We start from the raw sequence: 20,651 nt of genomic DNA, 5'->3' as shown, positions 1-20,651 counted from the left end.
TATGTGGTGAAATGTATTTTTGCAATACATATAAAAAAAATCCTATGAAATAAGTATCTATTGTCGCACATTATGCTTTACATGTACTTTCAAACATCCTAATTAGCTACAAAATGTTACGGTACATTCTTTTCTCTTTTCTCTCCTTCACTTATGACAATAGACGAGATCAGCAAAATATCCATTCCAGGAAATTGTCAATTCGTCTACACTCTATTGCCCGCCGCCCTCAGCAGTGAAACGCGGAAAGCGACAGAAAAATGATTGTTGACCAACAAGCAACAAAGAAAAAGACTTGTTCTATTATCTTAGGTATCTTTCTTTTTGACACTTTACAGTATGTATCCAATTGTATTTTTTCCCCTAAATTTTCCGCAGGCTCTCCTAAGGAAAAAAGAATTCGAAGACGTGACGAAAACTAAGGACATATGAATCCATTTGGACTGAATCAACAAAGGAAGTCTTAACGGCACAAATCTATTGATACACTCGCCGACAATAGTCATAATAGCAATAAAGATTATCCATCATGTGTCGTATATTTGGAGAAGCTATCTACGACAAGTTTTCCCTTTTTATCTCTTCGGTTAAGTTACTGACTGTCTAAAACACACAATAATAAAAGATGTTCTGAAAGGGTTTCTAACGTAAGAAATGAAGATTACATAGGTGTCCAACATACAGAGGTGAATTTAACATTAACAGCATAGGAGCAAACTTGCTTCATTGTGGCCAAGTTTCAAGATAGACAGGTGGCCAACTTATAGAGTAATAAAGTAATGTACTATTATGGAAAAATGCAGGTTTCGTAAAAAAAAAAAAAAAAAAAAAAAAAAAAAAAAAAAAAAAAAAAACAGGCTCACATAAGCAAATGGTCAACTTATAGAGTAATTAGAAATGCATGTCTTATAGGAATATGTAGGTTTCATAGGGAAGGGATCAGCATATGCAGGTGGGCAACTTATCGAGTAATAAGTAAACTATGTGGGGAAAGAGGCCAACATAGGTAAGTGGTCAATTTATAGAGGTGGCCTGGTTATTACCTGACCAGGATAGCAGTGCGGTTTTGGAAGGATGGCGCTGCTGTTGTGTTTACATCAGTTTGTTGGCAAGCGCGGTGGGACAGGGGAGCGGAGAGTTTCATTCTGCAGTGTATCCAACGGTTTTTAAAAGTTGCAGTTTGGATGTTATGCATAGCCTCCGTTCCCAGAAATAGTACATTTGTCTCATTATAAGCAGGGGTTCCTTTATTTGGCGGCTCTCTTTCCGCTTAATAAAGAACGTCGTAAGTTATGTGGTTGTAATGAACCATTCCTGCAGTACTGCTGATGTATTGTGAATAGTGATATATGAATGGAAATTACCAACTTAAGAACAACATAGCACAATTGACAATTCAGTGAGCTTCTACCGTGTATTAAGCAGATTGTATAAAAATTGATTACGTTTTTTGTCATTAGAAAACAGGAGCAGCCTGTAAAAGGCTGCTTGCTAGTTTGTTCGCAAGTTATGGAGGGTGTATTTTTGTTGTAGTTTTTTTTCTTTTGCTTGTTACTTAAGATGTTCTGCAAATAACTTCAATAACTTTTGAAACTGTTTGTCTTAACTTGAGTCAGGGGCGGAACAGGCTGAATGTTTGGGGGGGGGAGATCGTTCGAAGTCAAATCAAGTTAAGAGAGTATTGCAAAAAAAAAAAAAAAAAAAACTAAAACTAAAACAACTTTAGAAGAGGAGAAGTAGCTATTGTCTAGAACAGAAATGGCCACCTGCGATTTCGAAGGTGGACATTTTTTTTTAGCAAGAACGCCAATGTAAGTAATTTCTTGCAATTTATTGCTTTTTTGACTTCTGCAACGTAAAACAAAAAAAGGTAAGGCCTACCTATTTTAGGTTTTATTTTACATTTATAATACAAAGGTGAAAATTCTTAGATTTTATTTTTAAAATAAAAAATATCCCATTCTGTGGGGGGCAATCGCCCCGCCTCCTGATCTGCCCCTGACTTGAGCATATGCGTGAAGTGATTTATTACGAACAGGACAAAAAGAACTCTGATAGATTGATTACAAGTAATCCGGTTAGAAACACTGCTGCTTGCATTTTAGTTTCAAAACCCGCCGCCCGCACTCGTTGGCTGGTCAGGATCATACTGTAGTAATTGCTCACAACAAATGGGTATCCAGAAAAATATGGTAGGAATAATAATTGCCATGTCGAAGAAGCACGTATGCGCATGCGCATGTGGAATAACGAGTATACACAGTATACTGACATCAGAAAGTTAAACATAATGCCTTCAGGAGCCGATTCAATGACCACGCGTTATCAGCTGAAATGGGCTTACATGGACTCTTGTGACACGAGGCAGATAATAACAGTTACATTCTTTTCAGTTTTCTTTACTTCACGGTTTTGTAATACTTATAGAATTAGCTAACATACAGAAAAAAAAGAATTAAATTAAACTTCCTGGCACTGTAACCCAGGAAAACGTATGGTTGACCAAAAGGTGTATGTCCAACTGGAATTCAGTACATTTTGGCTCAGATACAATAAACAAACAAAAAAAAAAAAAAAAAAAAAAAAAAAAATCATAGGTAAATTTACAGAAAACGGTGGCAATCTGTTTGCCAAACCTCTATATAAATCAATTTACACCTATAAAGTAAAAGTACTAATAAGAAATAGTGTAAAATTACGTTTTTATCAATAAAATATATTTTCTTATGCATTTACTGTATTTTTTTTTAAAAAGTTAATTTTGTAATTTAATTTAAGAAAATGTGTATCAACTTACACAATGAAGGGTAAATGATTTTACATTTGACAATTTAAATACAGAGTAAATGATTTTTTTTTCAGTGTAGTTCTTCAATTGCCTTAAGATTCTGGCTTAACTTCGTAAAATTTTATTACTCTAACTGAAATTAAAATCAGGGACTATGCACAAGGAACAATTCGGATAAGCAAGAGCTCAATAATAATAATAATAATAATAATAATAATAATAATAATAATAATAATAATAATAATAATAATAATAATAATAATAATAATATAAACTTGAAAATAAACTTTTTTAAAACTCTATTAGAACTCGCAGATGATAAATTTTGATGCTGATAATAACGAGAAAGCGCTTAAAAATATTCATCACTAATTTGCTGAAACATATAGGTTTAAAGATGTAGCTTCTCAGAAGTAAGTTTATTAAACATGGTTCTACTGTATTGTTCCAGATCGTACATATATCACGCAACTTAGAGGATCACGAATGGAACATATTGTATGTTAGCAAAAACATTCTAACAAGAAAGAGGAGGCTTGATCCGGATCAGTTCTCCCTCCTGCACTACTGTCGGCAATATTATTCAACACGGGAATCTCGGTGCTCTCATCGGGATCGAATTCGGTAGCAGACACATCAAAAACACTTAGACTTTTCGTCGGCTAAATAGTAGCACTTACGTTAACGTTAAATGTTTAAATTCATGATTGGTCTATTTTTTATGTTGCTGCAGCGCAAGCACTTTCTTTTTTCCTCCATTAAGTTTAAGTCGACTGCATATACGTTACTGACATCTGCAGGCATATTTCTAAAGTTGAAGTGTTTATTTATTGTCATCACCGCAAGATGTCACTATAACTTCGTTTCCCATATGTTTTTTCACTCACGGGATGGTGTTAGCGAACGGCAACAGTGCATGAAGTGTAATTCCCAGGAAGACTGAATTAAATTCGTTTCTCTCTTGAGCAATCAAACGCAAACGTGTTTACATTTTCGCGAAATGGATTATCAGAAATTCACGTTAAAATCGAATTCGACAAAATAGTAATCCATATTTAACAGAATCTGCAAACATGTTTTTGACATTACATGCATAATTTTAATCAATTTGAAACAACATATTTGTCTGGCTGAATGAAAAACCGATGTTTCAAATAATTAGATTATTTCTCCAATTTTTATTTTTTCTTTCTATGAGAGATGGTGGTGATAAGGTGGATGATAATGGTGGAATGATGGAAGTGAGAGGGAACGGAGATCACCGTGAAAACCCACGAACATGGTGTTTGTCAACCACAAAGGCCACTTGGTGGGAGCTCGAATCGAACTAGGGACCTATCGTGCCAGACGTAAGCGCTGTACCATTCAGCCGCCTCTGCTGTTCCACTTTAGGTTTCCAACCCATACCTTACCATAAACCATATTTACACAAGAAACGGAAAACATACTGGTGGAGTTTAGTCATTAATATTTATTAGGTTGTAATAGTGTAATACTACACACGTATACAGATGGTATCCCATTTATCCTGAAGGGAGCCGCGGTGACTCAGTGGTAGAGCGTTCATCTCTGGTGTTTGCGGCCTCGGGTTCAAATCCTGCTCCCGCCAAGTGAACTTTGTGGTGGACAAACACCGTGTGCGTGGGCTTTCTCGTGGTTCTCCCGTTTCCTCCCACTTTCTTCCTTCCACCATTTCATTCACCTCTCATCATCACGGTCTCCTTTAGCCTAACCGGCATAATCGTAGGACGTAAAACTCAAACATTTCATTTCATTTATCCTGAAACGCACCTTAAACTTTTTAAAGATGGAAATATCGATGCGATTTTGTAGATACAAATATCGGCAGGACGAAGATGTTTGACATTCCACAGTACTACCTGATTAACAGTATTGCCAGTCTATCATAAATTTGTATTTTTTAAATGACACTGTGACAGATTGTTACAAACTTCAAATCTGCACATTAAAGGAAAACTCACAATGTCTCATTGATTATTCAGTGTTACAAGACGAGGACGCTACAGTATCACAATTTTAGTTCAGACGCCTCTCCAATAGTTATGACACAAGTGATATTGACAGGGATCATACACATACAAAATATCTTACTGGGATAGTTTCAAATACTCAGTTCATTATATGACAGATTTCGAATAAATAGAAAAAAGTTAGAAAGAACTGTACTTGATGTTTTTTCAAAAGGTTTTTTATTTACAAAGCTTCTTAAATACGTATGACATCCAATCATGCACATGATTTTCAATAGGCGTAAAGATCATAATTGCATTTACACCAATTTGATATCTCTAACTTTCCGGAGATATGACAAACACTGATAAAGTTTGCAACTCTGCTTAAAATTGTATAACTTATAATTCAGGTGCAAAGAAAATAGTGGTATACCTTATAAACAAAGAAAATTAGCGATCACAAAAAATTACAAATTTGTCATTTTAAGCAGTATATCAATCTCTATCCATCACTTATTTTAAATTGACAGAAAGAAATGAAATGGTATTTCGAAAAAGAGAGGAAAAATAGATTCTAAGAAAAAAGATTCTATAATTCTTCTGGAGCTTTTAAGAAGTCGATTGCCTGATGCATCATTACAAATAGATCCGACAGATGTCTCTTCATCTCTTTCCAGCGTAGCTCTTTCTCTTCATCCCCTAAGGATTCCACGTCCTCAATAAGATCTAAAATTCCAGGGAAGCCGAAACGACGGAAGTATGCGTTCTTACTTTTCCCAAACACCGCATGTCTGTAATGACAGTAACATTTATTGGTATTAACATCACCGAAAACAAATTTCCCCACTGAAAAAAAGGGAAGACTTAATGAGTGAAGATACTACTTACTATTATCGTCTGACTGTAATGTTAGAGTGCCCTTAAATACATTTAAAGATCTCCAGTTCTAGCAAGAAAAAGTAAAATTGTTAACAGTGTTGAGTAATAGTGCCTCGCGGACCCGGACAGAACCGGTGTGATCCAGATAAACCCATGACCTGGTCTAACCCTGAGTGACCGAGTGACTCGGTACTACCCGGAGATGAAACGTCGTCCAACACATGGAATTATGTGTGAGGCTACTAATGTAATTCTGACAAGCACGATTTTCTCCACTCCAAGTGCAACTTGTTGTTTATGTCTATATATGCCAAACAATGTACTGAAAGATAACTACAAGATTTATCAGAGTACAAACCCCTCAGAATCACAGAAAAGATAAGATACATGTTTCTCTTATGAGAGATAGCTAAAGTTTAATCAACCTATAAAACTTGTAGTTTCGAATATAAAATATACCACTAAGCCCAAACATTGTTTTGTTCATTCTTTGTCTGTAGAGTATGTTCAATAACCTCATGAGGCAAAACGAATAAACTTAAAATTATATTTGTGAAAATATGAAATATTCGAAACATGGTATATTAATTAAGAAATGTCATGCCGATAATCAAACAAATGAATGTGTGAGCTCGAGTAATGACCATCATTAATCAACTATAAAATTCTACAGAAATGCTAAAGATGATTCGGGTGCTTCTGAGTTACCTGAGGTCTCTGGAACCGTCTGGGTCACATAGTCTGTCTGAGTCTCTGGGTCTGGCCGCGTCACTGACTCAGGCCGGGTCTAGGAAGTGAGACCCAGACAAACATCGTTGCCCAAATGACGGGGTGACCCATGACCCATTCCTTACTGATATATATATATATATATATATATATATATATATATATATATACTCTGTATACACGATTCCAATGACATGCATGTTTTACGAACAACTATTAATATTATGATTGTTGCAATGTTCAATTTCCAATGAAATACACCCAGTTGTAAGCGCGAAAGAATGGAATTTAATATATCCGTTGTATGAACTATAGTTTATTGCTACATCATTAAGAGATTTGTTGTGTAATAAAGATATTTCTGTGAAATCTAAAAATGTGCTCTGTTTTAATGTAGTAGTGCCATTTCACATTTTAGCAGGAGGTGTTAGACTGTCTAGCAACAAAAGAATTTCACTTTTTTTTTTACTATTATTTAGTAAAATGTAATTAGTATTTAGTAGTTACTAGTAAAAAGTATTTAGTATTTACTATTATTTAGTATAAAATTTTTCTTAAAAAGGATGTGCTTCTCAAACTCAGGGGGGCAATTGCCCTATGCTCTCCTTCAATGACGCTCCTGATTTAAACTTTGGCATATGGTAGCTCCATCTAAAGATATCAGTTCAGAGTCAAAAGATAAATGTTATCAATCTAAACAGGAAAAAGTGAAAGAAGAAAACATTTTTCCAACGAGACTTAAAAAAATAAATCGGATTTTTCTTGCCTCACTTAATGTTTCTTGTAGCAAAAAAATGCTAGTCACATTTTGTTATTTATTTGGAGCCATGAACCATGCAATATGATTTCGCATATTACATCAATATGACTTCCGCAACGTCTGTTGTTATAATAACTTTGGCGCTATTACTTACTGTACTACCATGAGCAAAATAAATGACGCGTCTCTTTATTTTGAAGTTTTTTGAAAATATCTCCGTTTTCTTTATATGTTCGAAATTTCGGAAGGTTTCCCCAGCAGGACAGGTTAATAACAAACCCGTTTTTAATATTTGTGTTAGATATTAGCTTAAAATAAAGAAATTAGAAGCAAAAAACATTAAATCGACAGAAATCTCGAGAATTACCAACTCTGCTAAAGTGGGAAATTTTCAAGAACGCGAGGGAATTCTGCAGTTCAACATGAAGCAGCGACATCTATGTCATTGAGAGAAGCGTAGATTAGATCTACAAACGAAAATTTTAACGAAATATTTCTAGTATGTCTTATTATATGCATTATCAGCGAACTCCAAATATATGGATCTATGCTAAGTATTAACGTATAGATAGTGCAAATAGTGGAAATTACCTATGGAAAAGACGAATTGTTAGCCCAATCGTAATGAAAAATCGTCTTTACTGTAGAACAGGTGCAGCTTACGTAAGAGAGCAAATAGCTCAGTTAGATAAAGCAACGAGTTTGTATACCGAAGGTAGACGGCTCGAATCCCGTGCAAGTACCGTTGTCATTTTTATCACTAAGGTTATTTTATTTATTTTTTATTTGGGAAAGAATCAAATTGTAACATATGTGTAAAACTCATGACGATACCAAAAAAAAAGAGAGAGAAAATATCGTCGCATTTGCATTAGTGTCTCTAATTTTTGTTTGCAAACAGATTCGTAATTATTTCCCCTGTGCTCACTGATGCATAACGAATGTTTACCAGTAAATGTTAATTCTAAGTTAGAGAATTTTATAGTTTCACAATGTTTCTCAATGTTTCACAATGTTTGCTCGTTTTGGTGCCCCTCTTTCTCTGGCGCCCCGGGCAGTCGCCCGGCCCTTAGTCCGCCCTTGAAAGTACGGACGCATAACTAAGGACTGCGGAGGAGAGGTTAACCTTCATGTTATGCCACTGGTTTGACGTGTTTGAAATGTTCAGTAAGTGATCGGTTAGTGAAATAATTTCGACGGTTACTGATGTTTAAAGTTTAGCTAAGACAAAGCTACCTAATCAAATACATTTGATATCGCGATGTCACAATTTGATTTTTACTCACATAAAAAAGATAAAAACAATAGTAATAAAAACCCTTACACGTACTGGGCTCCTAACTAACTAACAACCTAATTCTTACAGACTAGTTGCTCTGACCAACTGAGTTTCGATTTCTTACGCGAAAGAAGTCTGTTATATTAAGAGGCATGCTTTTCATTATCAAAACTGTTCGAAGTAATACGAACATGGCTTAAGAACAGAGACGGAACTGAATTACCACTCGATTGACCTTGAGGGCAAATCACCAAAGCGTAGCTATAAACGTAAGTTCAGCATGCATTTCTCTGGAGCTGTGTTCAGTATTCCTATCTGCCAGTCATGCTTGTTCGTAGGAGTAATATGTTACAAACCTAACCTTTCGATAGAGCACAATGACAGAGAACCAACATTAATGAATTCTTGCCCTTGTGAACTTGGGATATCACCATGTGCAATAAAACTGTCGCGTCTCCTTGAAGTGATATTTTATAGAAAATAACTCGTTTTCCTTTATATATCCGAAGTTTTTGAGGGTTTCAAAATGAGGAAACGTTACTGACAAACAAGGACGCATTTAGGGGTGGGTCCAGGTGGTCCGGACTCCCCTCTGAAATCCCAACTTTTCTTTAAATTTAGCCTAAATTTAAGGATTATCTTTTAAATTTTATTATAATTTATCCTAATATTGAAGTCGGGCTTCTCCCGAAATAAATTACTGCATACGTGCCTGCTGACAATTTTCAATATATTCGTTAAATAATAAAGTAAAATAACCAAATTAGGAGCAAAAAGCTTCAACACGGGCTAACTTTTGTCCACTGCCAATATTGTTAGAAGGGATATTAATAGCAAAAACTGCTAGGCAATGCTGAACCTTGGAACTTCACTCCGAACAGCAAGCCTATTATTGAGAACTACATATGAAACATTTTATCAAAACTTATCTAGCTTTTACCTGGCATGAAATTATTATATACACCAAAATTCACTCTCCTAAAATGTGTATCTAAACATTGCTCTACGTATCTACGAAGCAATGAAAATTTATCGAAATATGTGAGCAGGGAATTCTAACAGCCAGCCATTTTATTTAAATCGTAGTAAACCCTGTAACCGGGCGTTAACGTGAAGACAAAGCTTGGTCCATTGGTAGAGTGTTGGAAGAATATAAACTCAATGTTCGTAGGTTCGAAACTATCCACTCACCATAACATTTTGTTCTTATGTGTAACGATGAAATAAGAAAGAAAAAATGTATAACCGTTAAGACAAAACTTCAACCAAGTCTGAAGAGAACAATACTAAAATAGTAACACAATGACGTCAACCAAAAATTATTTCATGTAGCGTTTGGACGAAATTACAGCTGTTAACAATTGCAGAAATAAAAACAGGCTGTAATGCAGTCTAGACTTCTGAATGCATTTACTTCCTGCAAACTTCCGTCTCGTCATTGGTATGCCGTTAATCATTGTAAAACCTTTCAATTGGAAGTGAAATGACACAAACTAAAACAGTTTTAAATCAATAAATGTCTATGTGTAAAAGTAGGTGTCTTTTATCTGTAGTTCTGAGTTCCTTTTACTTTGAAGTGACAAATGAGAGAAGAAAGTATGGTGTTAGAAAAAAAAATAATCAAATTTGAGATTTCAACGAATTTACACGTATTATAGCCCCTAACACCGAAAAAGTTATTTGTCGATACATGTCTATCTGTTCGTCCGTCCGTTCGCTACACTTTTCTGTGCACTCGCCTAGAAGCCATACCGTTCAACTTATCTGCACCAAATTTTAGTTTAAGATTTTCATAGTATTTCCTATAGTTTTTTTTTATTTCCCTCCTACTCCCAAAACAAGGGAAGTTTCCTGTACGATGAAAATAGAAAAAATATATTTTCTCATAACTGGCTCTAACGATCTTGTTTTCTTTCTTTTTTTATAAATCAATATTTAATTAGCAACCCTATTTTGTGGTATAAGGCATTTATCTGAGAAAAATCTACAAGGGGTAGTTTATACTAAGGGGGTGAGTTTTTTCTCAGTGATTTTCTCAAAATGGACTCAAATGTTTTCGTTCATACTTCATAAATAAAGATTTCATTAATAACTTATCAATATGGCATAACTCGTTTGTCCTAAAAAAAAATGCGAGGGGTAGTTTATTCTTGGTGGAGTGTTGTCTGGGCGATTTTCTCAAAAACGACTCAAAAGAGTTTATTAATATTTCAAAAATAAATATTTCGTTAATAACCGAACAATATGGCAAAACTCGTTTGTCCTGAAAAAATATGCGAGGGGTAGTTTACTCTTGGGGGTGTTTTTCCTCCACGGTTTTCTCAAAAATGAGTCAAGCAATTTTGTTCGTACTCAGAAATAAATATTTCATTAAAAACCTAGTAATATGGAATAACTCGCTTACCCTGAAAGAATCCTCAAGAGATAGTTTATTCGGGGAGTTATTTTTTCCTCACGATTTTCTCAAAAATTACTCGGACAATTTTATTGATAATTCATAAATAAGTATTTCATTAATAACCCTATATTTTAGTATTAGTCATTTCTATGAAAAACAATTACAACGGATAGTTTATTTTTGGGGTCAAGGTTATTTCCCCGACAATTTTCTCGAACGACAGGCGATTTTGTTCAAATTTCGCAAAGAAATATTTCATTAATAACCAAAAGTATATCTTAACTCATTGTTCGAAACAATTCACAAGAGGTAGGTTACTCCTGACGTGTTCTTTTTGAACGACTTTCCCAAAGTGACTCATTTGATTTTTTTCATATTTCATAAACAATGATTGCATTAATTGGTCTATTATATGTCTAATGAAAATGTGCTCAAAGTGTGAGTTAGTTTTGTAGTATGGATTTTCTTCAATCGAAGTTTTTTATTCGATAATCTGACATTCGATGTATTTGAATAATACGATAATTTTATTCGTATTATCCAAATACACACTTCAGTAACAACTACGGCCTAACACAGTTAAGAAATTGAATTGAAAAAGTTTAGTGCGGTAGCCCTGTAATTGAATATTTTTTGAGAAACTCCCTAGCTTTTTGTGGTAAACTCAGGCTTTTCTTTTTCGAGCGACAAAAGAGAGAAGAAAATATAGTGATTGTGAAAATAATATCAAATTCAGATTTCAACGGATTTACATGTTTCATGGCGTCTACATACCGAAAATGTGACTTTTCGACACCCGTCCTTCCGGTCCGTCCGTTCGGCACACTTTTATATGCACTCGCCTAGAGGCCATACCGTTCAACTTATCTACACCAAATTTTAAACTTAGGGTTTACTTAGTATTCTTACAGGAGCTTTTCCATTTTTTTCCTACCACCTAAAATAAGTGTGGTTTACAAACAGCCGAAAATCGAAAAACGCTATTTTCTCAAAAATGGTTTTAACAATTTTGTTTATTTTTCATTAATCAATATTTAATTAACAACCCTATATTGCAGTATCAGATATTTCTCTTAGAAAAATTTACGAGGGGTAGTTTATTCTTGGAGGTGACTTTTTCTCGACGATTTTCTCAGAAAAGACCCTGGCGAATTTTGTACACACTTCATAAATAAATATTTGACCTTACAACATGGTATAAGTCAATTGACCAGAAAAATATATGAGTAGTAGTTTATTCTTGGACTTGAATTTATTCCCAGTGAGTTTCTCAAACACGACCAGTTGGCAACCCTTTATCTCGACAACGAAGCTGAATTCGAAAACTGCAAGAGGATCATTTGTCTCCTTTTGATGTCACGAATCACCTCCCGAAGTTTGTGGACATCTTTCAGGTTCACCCTTAATGAACGTTCTTTTCGAAAAGTTAACTATTAACTTTAGGCATTGTTTATCTTTTTTTAAATCACAAATGTCGTTATTAATTTTAAGGCAGAGAACTACTTCTGAGAGAATAGATCTTGAAAAATAATTTTAAAACTTAGACTTTTGTTTTCGAGACATTCCAGACAAGACGAGACATTTTACAAGCTATCTCGTGTCCAAAACATTTGCCTCGTATTATCTTGGATGTCACAAAGCGCGTCTTGTCTCTTTCTCGAGACATGTCTTATCTCGTGCGCATTCGTTAACACTTGGGAAGGATTATCTTTCTACTCAAAGCATTGTTTTTATAATGGTTGCATATTTATGATAATTGCTGTCCACATAAATTACAGTCCTTTCAGTTGAATTAATTTTTATTATTATTATTATTGAAATTGCAATATCTAGTTTAACGTTGGACGATTATGCACCTACGCTAAGGGAGAATGATGATGAATGAAATGGTGAAATGAAGAAAGTGGGAGGAAAATGGAAAGTGTCAAGAAAACACATACCCATGCACACGGTATTTGTCCACCTCAAATTTCACTTGGCACGAAGTGGAATCGAGCCACGGATCCCCTGCACCAAAGGTCCCTGCAATGCTTTATTATTATTATTATTATTATTATTATTATTATTATTATTATTATTATTATTAATAATAATAATAATAATAATAATAATAATAATAATAATAATAATAATAATAATAATAATAATAATTGAAGCGAGCTTAACGAGTTTCAACCGTACGACTCAACCAACGTTTGGGTGCCTGTTCGTTCGTCTGCTCCTCTCATAAAAGACATTTCATTTTAATGAAACTAGTAAGTGCCTTCTTTTAGCTCTGCGAAGTAACTATTGCTTGGAATATGAATCTGGAAAACATAAGAGGTAAAATTAACCAAATGGTGCAAGTTTACACTTATATATACAAAACAATTTTGCAATATCAACTACGTGAATCTTGTCCCATAAAGAAGCCGAAACCCCTACACCGAAGAGCCCTCCGAGATTTGATCATTGTCCACACGGACTGAAATTGTCATTTGAAGCCAAGACTTTAATATGAAGCCAATAATTTCTTTAAAATAGACGGAAAATTCGGAAGTTATAAGCATTTTCATATTTTTGCCTTTTCCCATAAGGGAGCCGTAGCCCCCTATACTGAAGAACCCCTCCCCCGGAGATTTGATCATTGTCCACTCGGACTGAATTTGTCATTTGGAACCAACACTTTAATACGAAGCAAAATATTTCTTTAAAATAGACGAAAAATTCTAAAGTTATAACATGTTAATAATTTTGCCTTTTCTCATAAGGGAGCCGTATTAGCCTACACTGAAGAGCCCCACGAGATTTGATCATTGACCACTTGGACTGAAATTCCCATTTGAAACCAAAACTTTAATATGAAGCCAAAAATTAAACTTTTACATCAATTTAAACTGACTGGGTTCCGGTTCCCCCCACTATTGTTTAGTTTAGTTAAGTGGTAATTTGTGACTTTCCCTCCCCTCCCCTCCCCCAGGAGTTCGTGCTGGATCCACCACTGGAATCAATAGACACTCTTCCTATTCTTTTTGTCACCCTTGATTGTGTAGGGGCTCCCTCGTACAAATAAAGAAGCGGTAATATTACAATCAAGGGGCGCTATATATTAGGTATTTTTTTTAGTTACCTACCCCTAACCGCACAGGGCCATCTTTCGTAGAATAAAAAATATTACGTGATATTCCAATCATGAAAGGGGAGAGGATGCTGTAAATATATTTCTTATACGTAGTAGTAATCGCGTCACTTTAGGACACTTTTTGGCCCCTGGGTCCCTGCCTCAGGACCCATGGTCCCTGGCCGGGGTCAATGACCTAGGGGTACATAGGGCCACCCCCTCTAAATTTTGGCAGGGGTACCATTGCCCACCCCCTAAATTTTGGCAGGGGTACATAGGACCACCCCCCTTAAATTTTGGAAATTGCCAAATCTAAAAATTCGGTATGGTAGCCTAGGACCATAGTATGTACCTCTATCCGTATTGGGTGTCTATGTCGTTCCCTTTCATGGGTAAAAAATTGCCAAAAAGTCAAATTTCGGGGGTTTTTGACCTAATTTATCCCCTTTGATGAGGTGTTATTACCCTATATGGTTATATGGGCGTATACAGGGGTCCATTCCCTTTCATAAGATATCGGTATATTATCCACCCCTTGAAAAATTTGGGAGGGGTACCTTGGCCCACCCCTTAAATTTTGGAAATTGACCAATTTAAACATTGGGTATTATAGTACAGGACCCTAATATGTATTATGATAAATTTGGGTGGTCCACCTCGTTCCCTTCTAGGGCTACAAAATTGCCAAAATATAAACGTAAGCAATACGTTATACCACGTGTTTGGTTTTTGGTCGATTTTATCCCCTTTGATGAGGTGTTATTATCCTATATAGTTATATGGTCATGTATAGGGGTCCATTACCTTTCATAAGATATGGGTACATTTGTGCACTCCTTTAAACATTTGGGAGGGGTACTTTGGCCCACCCCTTAAATTTTGGAAATTGCTCATTTTATATATTTCGTATTATAGTATTGGACCCTAACATGTATTATAATAAATTTGGGTGGTCCACCTCGTTCCCTTCTAGGGCTACAAAATTTGCCAAAATATAAACGTAAGCAATACGTTGTACCACGTGTTTGTTCTTTTGGCCCAATTTATCCTCTTGGATGAGGTTCTATTACCTTATATGGTTATGTATAGGGGTCTATTCCCTATCATAAGACATAGGTACATTTGTGCACTCCTTTAAAATTTTGGGAGGGGTACTTTGGCCCACCCCTTAAATTTTAGAAATTGCTCATTTTATATATGTGGTATTATAGTACTGGACCCTAACATGTATTATGATAAATTTGGGTGGTCCATCTCGTTCCCTTCTAGGGCTACAAAATTGCCAAAATATAAACGTAAGCAATATGTTGTACCACGTGTTTGTTCTTTTGGCCCAATTTATCCTCTTGGATGAGGTTCTATTACCTTATATGGTTATGTATAGGGGTCTATTCCCTATCATAAGACATAGGTACATTTGTGCACTCCTTTTAAAATTTGTGAGGGGTACCTTGGCCCACCCCTTAAATTTTAGAAATTGCTCATTTTATATATTTGGTATTATAGTACTGGAACCTAACATCTATTATGATAAATTTGGGTGGTCCACCTCGTTCCCTTTTAGGGGTACAAAATTGTCAAAATATAAACGTAAGCAATACGTTGTACCAAGTGTTTGTTTTGGCTCAATTTATAACCTTGGATGCGGTCCTATTACCTTATATGATTATATGGTTATGTATATTGGTCCATTCCCTATTATAAGACATGGGTATATTGATGCACCCTTTAAAAATTTGGGAGGGGTACCTTGGCCCACCTCTTTATTTTGGAAATTGTCCAATTTAAACATTTGGTATAATAGTATAAGACCCTAATATATTACTATAAATTTGGGTGGTCCATCTCGTTCCCTTTCATGGGTACGAAATTGCCAAATTTTAGTACAACCACGTGTTTCGTTTTTCACCTAATTTATTCACTTGGATGAGGTCCTATTACCTAATATGATTATATGGTCATGTATAGGGGGCCATTTTCTATCATAAGACATAGGTACATTGATGCACCCCGGGAGGGGTACCATAGCCAATCCCTTAAATTTTGGAAATTTTTCAATTTAAGCATTCGCTATCATAATACATGACCTCAATATGTATCATGATAAATTTGGGTGGTCCACCTTGTTCCCTTTCATGAGTAAAAAAAAATGCCAAAATATAAACATAAGCAATATGTTGTATCACGTGTTTGGTTTTTGGCCCAATTTATCCCGTTTGATGCGGTCTTATTACCGTATATGGTCATATGGTCATGTATATAGGTTCATTCCCTATCATAAGACATGAGTACATTGATGCACCCTTTAAAAATTTGGGAGGGGTATCTTGACTCATCCACTCAGTTTTAGAAATTGTTTAATATAAGCATTTGGTATCTTCGTACAGGTCTTCAATATGTACCACTATAAATTTGGATGGTCCACATCGTTCCCTTTCATGGGTAAAGAACTACCAAAAAATCAAATTTCGGAGGTTATTGACACCTATTTAGCACGTTATATGGTTTATTACCTTTATATGTTTATGTTCCCTTTTAAATTTGGGAATTATCAAATAACAAAATTCGGTAAACGTTTTCTAGGACCCATTGGTGTTCCTCTTATGACCAAATATTCAAAAATTTAAAAGGTTATTGACCGGCTTTATTATTGAATAACTACAGGATTTATTACTTTTTCATAACACACAGGTGTATTTGTGTACCAATCTTAAATTTTGGGAGGGGTACATTTCTTATTGTCATATCAATAATTGGTAATTGTTCTTAAAATTGGATAGTATCTCATTCATTGGGTAAATCATTATGATCACGTGATCAGTTATTGACCTATGATGGGATTAGGAGTCCAGGACATTGGTACATTGAAACTTTGTAGGATAATTTGAGAATGCGTCATTGGTATTGATTATTACAGCCAAATATAAACGTAAGCAATACGATGTACCACGTGATTGACCTTGATGAGGAAGTGTACAGGGATACATAGCTAACCTTATTCAATCTTATGACTCATAGTCTTAAGGGAATACATGCTACAACACTGGCAAAGTTATTGTTGATGCAATTTGATTGGTTGATCACTATCTTTCGTGCAATCTGATTGGCTGATCACTATCTTTCGTGCAATCTGATTGGTTGATGAGTTTTAAATCTTTGCTGCATTCAGTTTTAAGTTTTATTTAACATTAAAAAATCTTGGTTTCGTTCAACATTTTGCACTCACTGATAAATATGATCAAAACCGTTTATTTGTTAATCGAATAGTTAAAAACCGGATAAAGTTTGACGGTTAACCGTGAGACGTGAAATTTTTTTTAGTTTGAAATTTTTTTGTTTGAAAGTTTTTGTTTGAAAACTCTTGTTTCAAATTTGTGTTTGAATTTTTTGTTTCAGAATTTTGTTTGAAATTTATGTTTCAAAATTTTTTGTTTGAAAATTTTTTGTTTGAAAATTTTTAATTTTTTTGTTGCAAAATTTTGTTTGAAAATTTTTTGTTTAAAATTTTTTCGTTTGAAATTTTTCGTTTTCAATTTTTTTTGTTTCGAATTTTGTTTTTTCAAAATTTTTTTTGAAAATTTTTTTCGTTTTAATTTTTCGTTTCCAAATTTTTTCGTTTCAAAAATTTTGTTTCAAAGTTTGGTTTGACATTTTTAAAAGTTGGTGCACTCATTAGTAAAGAACCGGAACTGTTTAGAACTAAAACCTCTGGCAACATTGTGGTGCAATAGTACACATCAGAATATGGGGTTGTACTTGAAATGAAAAAAACACAATTCATTGAAATGGATCATTTTATTACACTCCACATACATCCATACCAGATAGTGGTTCTGGATATTGTCGGTACAATGTATTTTGAACTTCTTGCACTAGTTTGTCTTTAGCGTATAATTTGAATTCCAATTGAAGTCTTTTAAGGTCTATTGCGATATCAATTGGTGGAAACTCAATGTCCATTTGATCACAAATAAACTGTTTATCAATACAGTTGTGCACCCACGAACGATGTTGACAACCATCACAATATCTAGATACATGTTGTACAATATGCATAACACATTTTTCAAAATAGTACTTTTTCAGAAATATACTTGTTTTGTTGCACACTTCCACTGCATGTTTCGCACACTGAAATACGTTGATGAATTTGTTCCATTCCGTTTGTGTTAGATACACCATGTTGCGAGGGACATGGAATGTACTCTTTTTACGTAACAGCACCATCTTCTCTTCGAGGACTGTACGCAGCACCACTTCATGATTTGAGCCTAATGATTTGACTATGGTCACATTTAGCTCATCATGAAAATAATCGTTCATTTGGTCGATTCGTGAACATAATATTTGCCATTCTTCACAGGTCAGTTGTACACCAAATTGTTCTGCTTTGCCCAATCGAATTACTGGTTCAAATGTTCTAGCACTGATACCAATCATCACATGTTTTGTTTGAAATATATTTATTGGATAATAGCTTGCGAAGATGAACTCTTTATCGTTAGAAGTACACATCTTTCCTCCTGAAAAGCACTTGCTCAAATGATTTCGTGGGATGACAGTGTATTGTTTGATTTATAGAACTACGGCTGACGTCATTGGAAAGGAATGTGCTGACATTTGAATTCATGGTTTCATCACAGTTACTGACGTCATGCTGACCAACCAAATTCATACAACTATGTCTGACGTGCTGACGTTTGAATTCATGATTTCATCACAATTGCTGACGAATCTGGCTGTGTACTAAATTCAAATTGATGACTTCGACCCAAGAATCCTTTGTAACATAAAGATACAGATCCAGTATTTAAGAAACGCAGCAGTTCTTCTTGTTTTGATGCTTCCATGGGTAAATATCTTGCTGGTAAAATTATATTCTTATCATTTTCAAGCTTCACTACGATTCTTAATCCAAACTTTGTAGGGATCATTTGGCTAGCTAAGATTCTATAAGGTACATTCTGTTGTAAATCAGTAATCTTGGTAAATGATTTCATCACATCACGTGTGTTTAGAAACTTCAGACAAGTAGCCATGATGATGTTATCATGAATACTAACTCAAACGATGATGCAAAACTGATGACGTTGCATTATCATGTTCTGACGTGTACTATTGCACCACAATGTTGCCAGAGGTTTTAGTTCTAAACAGTTCCGGTTCTTTACTAATGAGTGCACAAACTTTTAAAAATGTCAAACCAAACATTGAAACAAAATTTTTGAAACGAAAATATTTGGAAACGAAAAATTAAAACGAAAAAAATTTTCAAAAAAATTTTGAAAAAACAAAATTCGAAACAAAAAAATTGAAAACGAAAAAATTTTAAACAAATTTTCAAACAAAATTTTGCAACAAAAAATTAAAAATTTTCAAACAAAAAAATTTTCAAACAAAAAATTTTGAAACATAAATTTCAAACAAAATTCTGAAACAAAAAATTCAAACACAAATTTGAAACAAGAGTTTTCAAACAAAAACTTTCAAACAAAAAAATTTCAAACTAAAAAAAATTTCACGTCTCACGGTTAACCGTCAAACTTTATCCGGTTTTTAACTATTCGATTAACAAATAAACGGTTTTGATCATATTTATCAGTGAGTGCAAAATGTTGAACGAAACCAAGATTTTTTAATGTTAAATAAAACTTAAAACTGAATGCAGCAAAGATTTAAAACTCATCAACCAATCAGATTGCACGAAAGATAGTGATCAGCCAATCAGATTGCACGAAAGATAGTGATCAACCAATCAAATTGCATCAACAATAACTTTGCCAGTGTTGTAGCATGTATTCCCTTAAGACTATGAGTCATAAGATTGAATAAGGTTAGCTATGTATCCCTGTACACTTCCTCATCAAGGTCAATCACGTGGTACATCGTATTGCTTACGTTTATATTTGGCTGTAATAATCAATACCAATGACGCATTCTCAAATTATCCTACAAAGTTTCAATGTACCAATGTCCTGGACTCCTAATCCCATCATAGGTCAATAACTGATCACGTGATCATAATGATTTACCCAATGAATGAGATACTATCCAATTTTAAGAACAATTACCAATTATTGATATGACAATAAGAAATGTACCCCTCCCAAAATTTAAGATTGGTACACAAATACACCTGTGTGTTATGAAAAAGTAATAAATCCTGTAGTTATTCAATAATAAAGCCGGTCAATAACCTTTTAAATTTTTGAATATTTGGTCATAAGAGGAACACCAATGGGTCCTAGAAAACGTTTACCGAATTTTGTTATTTGATAATTCCCAAATTTAAAAGGGAACATAAACATATAAAGGTAATAAACCATATAACGTGCTAAATAGGTGTCAATAACCTCCGAAATTTGATTTTTTGGTAGTTCTTTACCCATGAAAGGGAACGATGTGGACCATCCAAATTTATAGTGGTACATATTGAAGACCTGTACGAAGATACCAAATGCTTATATTAAACAATTTCTAAAACTGAGTGGATGAGTCAAGATACCCCTCCCAAATTTTTAAAGGGTGCATCAATGTACTCATGTCTTATGATAGGGAATGAACCTATATACATGACCATATGACCATATACGGTAATAAGACCGCATCAAACGGGATAAATTGGGCCAAAAACCAAACACGTGATACAACATATTGCTTATGTTTATATTTTGGCATTTTTTTTACTCATGAAAGGGAACAAGGTGGACCACCCAAATTTATCATGATACATATTGAGGTCATG

General features: G+C 34.5%; 1 protein-coding gene across 1 annotated transcript in view; it reads right to left on the bottom strand.

The window, feature by feature from the left end:
• Positions 1-5,014: 5,014 nt before the first annotated feature.
• Positions 5,015-20,651, bottom strand: part of LOC145694201 (putative N-acetylated-alpha-linked acidic dipeptidase) — a 39,091-nt gene continuing 23,454 nt past the window's right edge. The window contains exon 3 of the mRNA XM_081770315.1: positions 5,015-5,552. Coding sequence (XP_081626441.1) covers positions 5,351-5,552 — 202 coding nt within the window. The 3' untranslated portion in view covers positions 5,015-5,350. The remainder of the gene's footprint in view (positions 5,553-20,651) is intronic.

This window comes from Thermobia domestica, chromosome 9 (genome assembly GCF_964235325.1).
Source record: "Thermobia domestica chromosome 9, izTheDome1.hap1.1, whole genome shotgun sequence".
Taxonomy (NCBI): Eukaryota; Metazoa; Arthropoda; class Insecta; order Zygentoma; family Lepismatidae; genus Thermobia; species Thermobia domestica.
Note: the sequence above shows the minus strand (reverse complement) of the source record. Positions and strands in the feature narration are given on the sequence as shown.